Raw genomic sequence first — 13,855 nt, 5'->3', positions numbered from 1 at the left:
AACTACCTGTTGCTATGATTCTTGGAACTGGAGGAGCTGTGCTTTGGTTTCTCACGATCCTTATCCCGATCCTTTGACTTGTGCTTGTGTTCTTTATGTTTGTGTTTTTCTTCACTTTTACTGGACTTATGGGAATCTATAACAAAATACAAAAAAATTGTCATTGCCTTATATTCTTGCTCAATGATTTAAACTATCTCCAAATTCAACGAAAGTTTAAAAAAAAACTCACCAGTACTTGCACAATTCCATTTTAGGACATTAAATTGTATGTTGTATATTATTTCTATCAAACAGTTATTTTTATAGTGATCTCTATTCATACAAATATACTTCCTATTCTAATGGGCTTAATTATTGGCTATCTCAAGGATCCATTTACCTTTCGTCACATTTTTCACCTTTTTCTTGCTGGAACAAACTATAATCCTCCATTTAAAATCAAGGAGCTATTAGGCCTCTGCCAATGACAAGAACCTTGTACAGTTAACTTGTAGACTTCCTATTGTACTTAAATTGTTGATCTTTCATTGATCCTGTTATAGTCACTAGAGGAAATTTTATCAGAATACATGAATGTCATCACATACTATCTTGAGATTTTTATCCTGTGAGCATTCTCAATCTATAGAATAGTAACTATAACAGGATCAAGTGCAGTGAAGACGACAAACTGCAAATGCAAATATAAATAACAATGGTGACATATACATACTTTGATAATAGCATTTACTTTGAACTTCAAACTTTGTTATACTCACTTAACCAAAAAAGTAAAATTAACCTAATAGCACATTGGTGCATCTAGTAGAACTCTGGATTCAATCCTAATCTCGGCAAATGGCTGTCTGGGTACGATTGATGGGAATAAGGAGAGAAAATAGGTAACAAACGGGAAATTGATGATCAGCATGGACTTGTTGAGCCAGAAGGCCTGTTGCTATATTTGAACATCTGCAGCTGATTGAAAGATTATATATACTTGAAAGAAAATTTAGATTCACAAGCATGCATTTACTAAATTGAAAAAAGAAAACGTGTTACACCTTAAGACTTAATCAAGATTGATGAGCAAAACGATTTTTGAATTATAAACTTTTCAGTCTACCACCTTGAGTTCTATGTCAAGTTCTGGATACACGTAGCAGGATGGCATGAATGTCCTCAGGGCAGTTCAGAAAATTAAAATCTGCCCCAGAGTGAAAAAGACTAAACTTAAGAATGATGCCTGAAAATTAATATAATGTAAAACACAGGAGAGTAAAAAAAGGATCCAGAACATGGCTACAGGGACAGATTCAAAGCAGAATTATGACCAACACCTGCAAGATCTTAAAATGATTATCACATGGATTGGGTATTTGGGAGGAACTTAATCTGTTAGATATTGTGAAGGGGAGAGCTAGAGGGAGTTTTTGAAATGGAGTAGCTGATGGTCTTTACTCATCTGTAGTTTTTCTGAGATAGTCATCATTGCACAAAGCAATTAATAATTACCTTCCCTTAGGATATCTGTGAAACCCGGAGTGTCGAAAATGCAAAAAAATGCCAGAATTAACAGAGTTCTGAGAAGTTACCCAGTTTTGCACTATGGATAAAAAGCCAAGAAAATTAAAAAGCACTAAAAAAAATAGAAAGACAAATACTTTACACCCAGAAGGTCCGAGCTATATCTTATACTGAAATCAGAGACCACGGCTGCACACAACCAAATTGATCCTAGCAGGTAATACCAAGGTCAGCAGCATTTTGTTACACTGTCCCATTTCAAACAAAGGACAAAACTATTTTTGAAGTTAGTGTTCCTTTTGTGCACTGAACACATCCAGGCAATTTTTTTGTTTACAAAATAAAATTGCATTTTAGTACTGATGCGAAGTCCAAGCACAATCTGACCTCATTAAACAGCAGTAATTCAACACTGTTGAAGAGGGGGCAAAAAGAAATTGGTTCACCTTAAATCAGAATCAGGATTATTACGTCGTGAAAGCTGTTTTGCAGCAGCAGTACAGTGCAATACATATAGCCTTACTCTACATTATATTACCTATATTAAACAAGTATTGCAAAGAGAAAGCAAAATGAGATCGTGTTCATGGATTCATTGACAGAGCTGATGGTGGAGGGGAAGAAGCGGTTGGTAAAACATTGAGACTGCTTGAATTCATTGGAGCAAGACTGAAGAAAGGCACAAATCTAACAAGTATTATTTAATTTAATAATTTAAATCTCAGTGTTATTATTTCAGAGGACATGTCCCAAATTCAGTAAGCGAGTGTCATTATAAAGAAAGCATAGAAGCACCCCTACTTTCTTCAAAGTTTGCAAAGATTACTGATTAGTTGCATCACGCCCTTGAATAAAAAAGCCTACAACATGTAGTGTATACAGCCCACTGAGAACATCTACAGCGAATGCTGAAACAGAAAAGCAGCATCTATCATCAAGAACCATTACCATCCAGGACATGCTCTCTTCTCGCTGCTGCCATCAGGAAGGTGGTATAGGAGCCTCAAGACCTACACCACCAGGTTTAGGAACAGTTATTACCCTTCAACCATCAGGCTTTTGAATCATTCCTGCTGCTGCCTTTAAGGAGTTTGTACATCCTCCCCACGACTGCGTGGGTTTTCTCCGATGCTTCGGTTTCCTCTCATAGTCCAAAGACATACCAGTTGGTAGGTTCATTGATCACTGTAAATTGTTCCATGATTAGGCTTGAGTTAAATTAGGGGCTACCGTGCAGCATGGCTAAAAGGGCCAGAGGGGCCTGTTCTGCATAGTATCTCAATAAAATAAAATTTTAAAAATAAAGGGGATAAATTCTCATTTCTTAATTTCCTTGATATTTATTGCTTACTTATGATGATTATCTTTTTCCTTCTCTATCTTGTATTTACATAGTTTTTTTGCATGTTGGTTGTCTGTGCTTTTATTTATCCTATTATGTTTCTTGTATTTACTGTGAATGCCCACAAGAAAATGGATCTCAAGGTTATATGCTGACATATATGACAATGAATTTACTTTGAATCAAATAAATTCATAAATGTGAAAAGCCAATTTAAAAATCATCCTAGACTGATGTCCTACACATCCAAAGGAAGTTAAAGTCATCACCATAATACCACCTTACAAAAGAGGGGTAGGGGATGATGTAGTGATGGTTCCAAGTTACCAACAAAAGTCAAATAAAACAAAGGATTTAATAAGAATGACTTTCGACAACTGACTTTACCGGATCTCACCAAAATGTCCTTGATCATGGCAAATTTGAAGTCACAAGGAAAATCAAACCCAAGCAGATCGGTATAGACTAAACAATAACCAGAACAAAAACCCAGTGCTGCAAATTTTAGGCTGTCAACTGTTCTATATTTAATGGAGTACTGTATAGCATTGGAATGAAGCAATTGCCAGGACACAGTTAAGCTTAGTCACTACTGAGAAACCATGGTTACAGAATATGGAAGGAAAGAGCAGGGAGAGGAAGAAAGAAAACAAATCATTTTGACAACGTGAGAAGCAAACACTACAAATACCTTGAATTAGCAGACAAAAGTGGATCTAATAATCAAGTGCACTTTGGTTTTGCCTAGTATAATTTTCATGCATTGTCTGAAGGTCAAGGTCTTTAAATGCTGTCTCAGCCCATTCCATAAAAAAGATGTGGGTGCTTAACTATTTGCATTTCTTCCTAGGGGAAAGTAGGAGTACTAAAGTAATACGAAGGACAGTCTTCAGTAACTCAACTCTTGGGCATGACTTGGAATAACAGCATAAGCTCTTACTCCATTAAAAAAATAAAACACCAAAAAATGAACAACTTCAGGAATGATGGGAAAGACCAAACAGACATGAAGGCCCAAGTTAATTTCTGTCTTCCCGCAAAGACAAATGACATAGCTTACCCTGCAAATGTGGGGTATCATCTCTCCATAATGATTTTAAAATTATCCTTTTGTATATCCCAAAAGAACTTTTCACAGTTAAATACATTGTCTCTCTGGTGAATCAGAACTGACCAATATGAAACATACCTGTAGATTATAAATCAAATGTGAAGAATGGCTATCTGGGGAAAGTTCAGGACAGCCTCTCATCAACGAATTGGCAGCATCCAGAGACTTGGTGAAAAAGATTAATTAAACTGGAGAAGTTTTCTTACTAAAGCATATGTTGCAGATGAGAGCAGAAAAAAAATGTCTGAGTTCTACCAATCCACAAGATCATAAGACATAGGAATAAAATCAGGCCATTCAGCCCATTAAGTCTGCTCTGCCATTCCATCATGGCTGATATAACATCACTCTCAACCATTCTCTTGCTTTCTCCTCTTAACTTTTGGGTCCCTTATCTATCAAGAACTTACCAATTTCCTTTTTAACCATGGAATCTCATGGAGAGGGTGGTAAAGAAAGCTTTTGGTATGCTGGCCTTTATAAATCAGAGCATTGAGTATAGGAGTTGGGATGTAATGTTAAAATTGTACAAGGCATTGGTAAGGCTGAATTTGGAGTATTGTGTACAGTTCTGGTCACCGAATTATAGGAAAGATATCAACAAAATAGAGAGAGTACAAAGATGATTTACCAGAATGTTACCTGGGTTTCAGCACCTAAGTTACAGGGAAAGGCTGAACAAGTTAGGTCTTTATTCTTTGGAGCGTAGAAGTTTGAGGGGGGACTTGATAGAGGTATTTAAAATTATGAGGGGGATAGATCGAGTTGACGTGGATAGGCTTTTTCCATTGAGAGTAGGGGGAGATTCAAACAAGAGGACATGATTTGAGAGTCAGGGGGCAAAAGTTTAAGGGTAACACGAGGGGGAATTTCTTTACTCAGAGTGGTAGCTGTGTGGAACGAGCTTCCAGTAGAAGTGGTAGAGGCAGGTTCGGTGTTGTTATTTAAAGTAAAATTGGGTAGGTATATGGACAGGAAAGGAATGGAGGATTATGGGCTGAGTGCGGACCAGTGGGACTAGGTGAGTGTAAGCATCGGCATGGACTAGAAGGGCTGAGATGGCCTGTTTCTGTGCTGTAATTGTTTTATGGTTATACACAAATGACTTGCCCTCCACAGCCGCCTGATGTCATGAATTCCACAGATTCATTACTCTAGCGGAAGAAATTCCTCCTAAGCTCTTTTCTAAAGGGAGGTCCTATGTTGAGGATGTGCCTTCTGGTTCTAGACTAATGTACTACTGGAAACACCTTTGCCATGTGCACTCTAACTAGGCGTTCCAATATTCGATGGATTTTGAATGAAAGGATGACAGTGGATGAACTTTCTTAGTCAACAGTACCTTGTGCAAAGCATCAGGCTTCTCATGTCCAGTCACTTTCTGCTTTTATGACATGATTACACTTAACTATCTATTAAATAACTGGCTCAGTTTCATTGCTGCAAGTTATCCACCTGGCAAAGACACCAAAGTACCAGCAAAGTAGAATTATAATCAAAACATCTTTTATCTTAAGATGAGACAGTGGAGGGGAGATGTATTTGGAAATTACGTGCAACTGATTGCTTCTGCTCAACCAAGACGGTCACTGAACATGCAGAATCATCCATTCAGAATCCAACAAAGCACTACTAATACAAAAATATAAGGACAGAGTAAGTCACCATTGTCCAGAGAGCACAGCTTGACCTCCGTCTACAGACTTAATTCAATGCCCATCCCCCATGACATGTACTAACGTGACCTATTCATTGTCAACATTAGAATAGCAGACCACCAAAGCTACCAATTCAAAGAGACGTTAAACTGTTGCATTTGAGACCAAGTGAATTTGCCAGTCTCTTCTGGCTAGGGACAGCATCAATGTTGCATCTACACTCTTAAGTAATCTCATTGCAAGGTATTGTTTGGCATTTGGGTGAATAGACCTTGTTATTTGACAGGCAAAAGAAAAATGGGTTATAAGATCATAAGACACAGGAGCAGAATTTGTCCATTCGGCTCAAAGTTTGCTCTGCTATTCCATCACGGCTGATTTATTATTCCACTCTACCCCATTCTCCTGCCTTCTCCCCATAATCTTTGACACCCTTATTAATTAAAAACCTATCAATCTCCTCTTTAAATATACCCAGTGACTTGGCGTGCATATCCATCTCAGGTAATGAATTCCACAGATTCACCACCCTCTGGCTAAAGAAATTTCTCCTCACCTCTGTTCTAACCACATGGGGAAGATGCAGCAAAAGTGAATGATCTGTAGTCAGGAGCAAAGAGGTGGAGAAAGAAGGGATCAGAGTTTAAGTATAGAAACTTCACCTGGATCAGGGTTCCAAACCTTTTTTTTAAAAAAAATGCCATGGACCCAGGTTGGGGATCCCTGATCTTAGATGAAATTGTAAAGATCAACTAAGAACATAGAACAATACAGCACAGTACAGGCCCTTCGAGTAATTAAAAGCAGTAATTAGTCAATACAATCATGTCACTAAATATAACCTGTCCCCACCTTGCAACAGCTAAGTCTATTGAAAAGAGATCCGAATATTTAATAATCAAAAATAAGATATCTGGCCATCAAACCACAGCAAACACTTTACAAAGTCACATTAAACATCTGTCAAAGCCAACATGGCTGTACTTCAAATTTAAAGGCAGTAATTCATTAGTACTCACAGAAGTAGTAAAAAAACAAGTTCTACATTATTTGGTATCACCCCAATTTCCTCATGAAGCTCACAATGAACCAATAATTATCATCACGCATCTTCCAAATCCCACTTACTCAAGCATCAAAGCTAAGAGTTTGAATATTGGCATTGACATCATGCCTTGGGTTTTATCAGATTCAATTAAATTGCATTTTGAATGGAGATAAAATATCCAAAATTGTTACACACTAATTAGCTTGGAGAAAAAGCAGAAATAAGAACTTCTGCACGAAGTTAACATGGATATTATTACGATACCTCAGTCATCTTTCTCTCCATTTTGTTTTCTCAACATTTAGTTTATCGATGAACTTTTTCTTTCATGATTTCTGAATAAGTATTTTGTGTCATGATGACACCAGCAATATACCAGAAATTTGAGTGCCGGGGGCAGATTTGATTGCAGTCGCTATTACTAAGGGAAAGGTGCATGGGAAGCTGAAATATCTGAAGGTAGTTAAGTCACCAGGACCAGTTAGACTATAGCACATGGTTCTGAAAGAGGTAGCCGAAGAGTCTACAGAGGCCTTAATAATGATCTTTCGAGAATCACTAGATTCTGGAATGATTCCAGAGGACTGAAAAAATTGCAAATGTCACTCCACTCTTTAAAAAGGGAGGGAGATAAAAGACAGGAAATTATAGACCAGTTAGCCTGATTTTATGATTAGCAAGATGCTGGAGTTGTTAAGGATGCAGTTTTGGGGTACTTTAGAGTCTATAAATGGCCAAGTCAGCATGGTTTGGTTTTGCGGAAAGATTGTACTGTACACCAAACCTGTTGGAATTCTTTGAGGTGAAAAAAAATTGTTGCATGCATTTTTTTCATTGATTTTATTGTGTTTCTCTGTATTTACTGTAAATGCCCACAAGAAAATGAATATCAGGGTAGCACATGGCGACATGCATGTTCTTTGAAATAACACACGGGATAGAAAAGGAGAGTTAACTTGGATTTTCAAAAGGCCTTGACAAGGTGCCAGACATGAGGCTGCTAAAGAGCCCACGGTATTACAGGCATGGATAGAAGATTGGCCAACTGGCAGATGACTAAAAGTTGGCTGCCAGAGATCAGTGTTGTTCCACAAGGGTCATTATTGAGTGTAGTACATTTCACATATGCTGATGATCCAGATAACAGAATGGATGGCTTTGTGGCCACAATGATAGGCAGAGGAGCAGGTAGGGAAGCAGCGAGCCTACAGAAGGACTCGGACAGACTAGGAAAATGAGCAGGAAAAGGCAGGTGAAATATAGTGGAGGGAAATGTATGACCATGCATTTTGGTAAAAGGAATAAAGGCGTAGACAATTTCCTAAGCAGAGAGCAAATTCAGAAATCAGAGGTGTGAAGGGACTGTTTAAAGTTACCTTGCAGACTGAGTTAGTAGTAAAAAAGTTAAATACAATGAGGTTTTATGAGGTATTGGGTCAGACTTTATTTGGGGTATTATGAGCAGTTGTGGGCCCCATATATATGATGGCATGGCAGAAGATCCAGAAGTTCAGGAGAATGAAAGGGTTAATGTATGAGCAGCATTTGATAGCTCTTGGCCAGCACCTGCTGGAGTATAGAGTCATAGAGAAGTACAACACAGAAACAGGCTATTTGGCCCATCTAGTCCATGCAAAAACCATTTAAACTGCCTACTCACATTGACCTGCAGTGGGACCATAGCCCTACTATCTATGTACATATCCAAACTTCTCTCAAATGATGAAATCAAGCTACACGCACTACATGCACTGGCAGATCATTCCACTCTCACAACCCTTTGAGTGAACAAGTTTCCGAGATGTTCCCCTTAAATTTCTCACACTTTACTCTTAATCTGCTTACGTGCTCAATGAAACCTCTTGAATATACAAAGGCCTAGATAGAATGGACGTGAGAGGATGTCCGTAACAATGATAAGGAGGAATTTCTTTAGCTGGAGGCCAGTGAGTCTGTGTAGTCCAATACCACAGGTGACTGTGGAATTCAAAAACTGGGTATATTTAAAACATGGTTGATAGGTTTTTGATTTAATGAGTGTCCAAGGTTACAGGGAGAAGGCAGAATAATGGGGTCGAGAGGGATAATGAATCAGCCATGATCGAATGGTGGAGCAGACTTGGGTCAAATGGCCTAATTATACTCCAATGTTTTGCGGTCTTTCCAAACGAAAGTTATGTGACAATGTTCTACAGGCTCCCTTTCAATACCCAAGATCTCTTCCTCACTTGTAAAGTCAATTATAAATCTTGTTCACCCTTTATTGTATGTCTTGAAACTGTGCTGCCTACATGAGGTCCAGCAGTTAGCTACAAATGATAAGAATCTAATCTTTCACTCTTCCTTATGCCACCCACATGTTCCAACAATTTACATCTCCACCTTCAAATCTAAAGCCCTTTTTTCTCTTCATCTACTTCCCACATCACCACCAGGAAAAATAACCAGGTCATGTGAGAAATAAGTTTCAAGAGTTTTCATGTCAGTACACGTGCAAAAAGAAATTGAAATTAGGCCAGGATTTACAAAGCTATTTGAATGGATTATATTGTTTTCAATGCAGTGCTACACCCACCCTATAAGGTGGAACATACACCTACACAGCAGGGGTTATCATCATAACTAGTTATTCAGTGTTGATCCAGAATTATGATATTAACGGGAAATTTCAGACCATTATTTGTCTTCAAAACTATCAACCTGTTCAAGTTCAAATAGGACAATTCCCAAAAACTGTTGGCCAAGGTTTATTACCATCAGATACCAGGATCCAAATAGAAAGTAATTTGGCTTTAAGTAAAAATGCACAATAAAGAAGGGTCTGGCAAACTTAAAAAAGCAAGCACTCAATGGAAGCAAAACGACTCTCCTATTGTACTGCTGGTGATTGGGCCATACACCTGACCTCCAAATACCAAGGTGACATCTACTGCAGTCTTCTATCATATACCTGACAGTTATTCTGGTTAACTACCCTCTCAGACTTCTTAACAAGGAGGATTTGTTAGAGAAACAGCTCAGGGCATAGATGAGACACCATGATAACCACAAACTTAGGAAAAATCTCAGAATGGGGTCTTAGCCCAGTGACAGAGCTGATACGACAATGGCTATCAAAACATTACTGGGCAAATGAGCTTATTAACAGTGCAAACAGAATTCCTTTACACAACAATTTCCTTTCTGAAAGAACATACCAGGCAAACCGGTAGTACATCAAACTATTTAAGATTCCCCTAGTTCAGATTCTTGACTTCAGTCCCAGCCTGATCTCAATAAAGCAGAAATATTCTATATCATGGAGAATATATGCTGTTGCACATACACACACACACAAAGCAATTCATGTTTCCTTCACTAATGTATTGCACTGTACTGCTACTGCATAACAACAAATTTCTTGACATATGCCTTTGATATTAAACCTGACAGGTGTGTTCAAAAGATACCTAAACTCACTAATTAAAAAAATATAAATAATTGCCTTTACTAGATGAATCTTCTTCAATAACAGTTGCTAAGTTGACAGAGCCGCACACATGCTGGAGGAACTCAGCAGGTCAGGTAGCACCTATGATAATGAACAAACAGTTGATGTTTCAGGCCGAGACCCTTCTAGGGCTTGATGTTTGATGTTCAATCAACATAACAAGAATGGCTGTGAATAATAAAGGTGGCCCTTTGATCCCTTGGGCTGAGTGAGTAAACATATTCCTCAACTCAATTAGCAACCACTGGAAAACCACACCTATATGGCCCAATTAAATCTTGGCTCTCCACTCCTTGACCTAACCAGTCGAGGAGACCAACTTGTTAAATCAAGAAACCTTCATGAACAGTGGACACTTAATTCTAATTAGCACACCCGCAAATTTAAACCGAGAGTGAGTGGCTGGGAAGAGGAAACCGACGGCGTTGAAATCACAATACCTCAATTAGTCAGCTATCATAATCTCAAAATCTCATGTGTTTCCTATCTCTTGTTCAGATGAATCGCAGTTGGTTCTTTCCAGGAATGTAATCACATGTATAGTTTTACCTGAAAGCCTTCAGAAGCCTGCTATTAGTTTATCATTTATACATTCATAAAAAGTCTACTCTGCAAAATGATACTTTAAAGAATGCAAGCTTAAAAGTCAAATTCTGCCTGCCCCATCGACTTTGATAAACCTGGCTTCTGCCTCTGAATGCACCAAACTTTTCCCAGATTCAGTGCACAACTTGCGGTGAATTAGCTGATCTGTTGGGAAAGGGACTTTGATGGGGATGAAAAGCAGGAACTCTTTCCACACTGACATCTGCTGAAGTGTGAAAATTCAAAAGAACAGGACTGAACTCCACAGTTTAATTTTACTACAAACTCAGCCACAACTGAAAGATGGTCACATATGTACAAAAAGACCAACACAGAAACGAAAGCACAAGATGAATCACTAGAGGTGAGAGAGAAATCTTTGGTCTCTGGTGCCAAATGCTTGTGAGTGGAACAGCTGTCAATGTATGTAGATGGGGGGGGGGGGGAGAGAGAGGAGAGAGAAGGATTGATGCTGGTCGTAAAAGATTCAGTTCCATTAACTTCAATAGATCTGAATACTCTGTCGAGGAGAACCAGCAGCTGATAACTGCATATGCTTAGGATTAGAAACCAGCGATTAATTTCTTTCCTGTTCCCTCTATCAAAATAATTGTGAACTGTCCAGAAACCACATCCCACTCAATGACCAATAAATTACTGATTTTCAAATTGATAATAACCCAAGCTTACTGTAAAGTCAAATCCAATACACAAGCTTACTGACCAACACTGAGGCAAGACAATTTCATAATAATTTATTTGATGTTCTTCAGTCACATTACTCAAGAAAAACTAATATTTTGTGCATCCCCAACTGTAAAATGGATAAATTAACAGCAATTCTGACAAAGAGAATCACATTGATCTCTCCTTTCAACTTCCTCCTTGAAATACTTCTACAAACATCATGAAACCTGGTGCCAGGATGGCTTTCATAAAGTGAACTCAAAACCCAATTGGGTAGTTCAAAACTATTCAAATAGGAACCCTTTATACTTAACACAAGCTTAGTAAAGGAAGTAGATCCTTTCACACCAAAGGGACTTGTCTGTTAAAATTACAATCAGTTTATCATAATCTTATATGAATACTTTAGAAATGTATATAAATACACTGGATGCAAGCTCCTCTGTCCAATTCATCTAGTATTTATTTTCAGACACATAGTGAAAGTTTTTCTTTCTGTCAATCAATGCAGATTTATCATACAAGATCTTTTAATTATATATGAATTATAATTTAGTCAGTCTTTTCATAAGAAAAGCTTGTAATCAAATTAGAACTAGTGGATTCCTGGAAATAATAGACTATCACTACCACCCAGGAATACAATGCTCGTATAGTTAACAAGAATATGCAGTGTGATCCTATTTGGTGTGAAGACAGGAACGTGTTAAAAATACAGATCAGAGACATATTTCTAAAAGCTGGCTTTATCGCCTTGCTGGAGTTTTATCAGCTTCATCCGCGACTTTGGGAAGGTTAAAACATATTCTGTCCTTGCAAACCAAACAAAAAAAACTTTAAAAAATATCGAACAGCTGCTCTGGTCATTATTGCAAAGTTTGCACCAGACCGATTAAGATGTGGTAATCACCATCCTAATTTAAGATCTATCTTTAAAAATTAAAATAAAACATATAAACAATAAACTCTGAGGGAACTTCTAGAAGTATCTACATCTCACTGCAGTAGCAATTATTTTTGATATATATAATCCAATTGTTTTTGATACAATATAACCCCGGGAAATTCAAACACCCGGCTTTTATTCGTACAGAAGATTGACTCTCAAAACCTTTCAGGGGCGGGGGGTGTGGAGGAAGATGATAATAGGAAATAGTTTATTTTTATTTTTTAAAAAAACACTTACACAAATTATTAATGCAAATCGCCAAGTGTTGGAATTTTCAGCTTCCTCTCTCCCCAGCGAAAAAATAACCGAAATGCAACCAACAAAAGTGCATTTTTCTTACAAATTAGAAACACCAAGGTGTTGTCCTTGCTGTGTTTTGATAGAAAAAGGCTACCCTCGCTGTGCCAGGGCTTGTTTAAATGCCCTGCAACGTTTTGCGGCTCCAATGTGGGAGCCTCGCTCTTGCAACATGCACGAAGGAGCCCAGAGAGAAGGGCAAAAGAAAATGGCGCAGAGACTAAGTCCTAACGGCTGAAAAGCCGGCTTTTGCCTCGCCATCGCGGGCCGGCGACGGGCGTTAGAGACCATCCGAGCCCCGGATCCCGGACTCTGGCTCCTGTAGAAGGGGCTGAGGGTGTTTTGGGGACCAAGAGGGGGCTGCAAGGTGGTTATTTTGGGGGCCGATTTGAACAATAGGGCTTGCGGGCACGTCGACGGGACTTAGTCTCTGGACGCCATGTCTGATCCTCTTGTTCTCCACATTAAAAGGCAGAATTAAACACCGCCCTCGCCCCTCTCGGGCTCAAACACTCACCGTTCAGCCGACAATCCGCGTTGACCTACAACGTAAACCAAGAAAAAAGCGGGTTAAAACTTTTTTTTGGAGGTACCTGCATCAAAAAAGGAGGAAAAAAAACACAAGTTTCCAAAGCGGGTTAAATAACCAATCCACCTACCTGGGAGAGATGATCAAGGCTCATTTTTTGACGGAGATTTGATTATAGGTGTTTTCCACTGCGCACTTGGCCTCTGAGAGTTTTATAATTTGAGTTGTACTCACACCAAGGAGCTGCCTCAAATTGAACCGGTCCAGCTCACCGCGCGGAGACTAAGTCCCGGTTTCGGCGCACTGCGCATGCACGTGGTGATGGGGGGGGGGGGAGGGGGGAGTGCAGCTCGCCGCGCGGTCTAAAGCCGCGCAGAGACTAAGTCCCTGCTTCCGCGCACTGCGCATGCACCGGGTGCAGAGGGACAAAGTTTCGCTTTCGGGCTCTTGATCTGTCAATGTGCTTCTCGCAGTTCGAGCCGCCACTTACCCAGAAATGCACAGGCACTCCTTTTGCCCTGCCCCCCCACCACCCCCACCCGATCTCCTCAACACCTCTTTGCACCACCAAACTCCATGCCCCGAAATAAACTGGCAGTGGTTTGGAAATAAATGATCCCAAACAGAATTAAATCCCAATTTTCTAAACT

The 13,855-nt window shown here is 39.1% G+C and overlaps 1 protein-coding gene across 1 annotated transcript in view; it reads right to left on the bottom strand.

Annotated features, from left to right (window-relative positions):
- Positions 1-13,509, bottom strand: part of LOC132399908 (DNA topoisomerase 1-like) — a 69,836-nt gene extending 56,327 nt beyond the window's left edge. Inside the window, exons 1-3 of the mRNA XM_059980815.1 lie at positions 13,336-13,509; positions 13,194-13,218; positions 7-136 (exon numbers count right to left, since the gene is read on the bottom strand). Coding sequence (XP_059836798.1) covers positions 7-136; positions 13,194-13,218; positions 13,336-13,359 — 179 coding nt within the window. The 5' untranslated portion in view covers positions 13,360-13,509. The remainder of the gene's footprint in view (positions 1-6; positions 137-13,193; positions 13,219-13,335) is intronic.
- Positions 13,510-13,855: the final 346 nt, after the last annotated feature.

The sequence above is a fragment of the Hypanus sabinus genome, chromosome 9 (assembly GCF_030144855.1).
Source record: "Hypanus sabinus isolate sHypSab1 chromosome 9, sHypSab1.hap1, whole genome shotgun sequence".
NCBI lineage: Eukaryota > Metazoa > Chordata > Chondrichthyes > Myliobatiformes > Dasyatidae > Hypanus > Hypanus sabinus.
The sequence above is the reverse complement of the archived record's forward strand: the minus strand, read 5'-3'. Positions and strand labels throughout refer to the sequence as shown.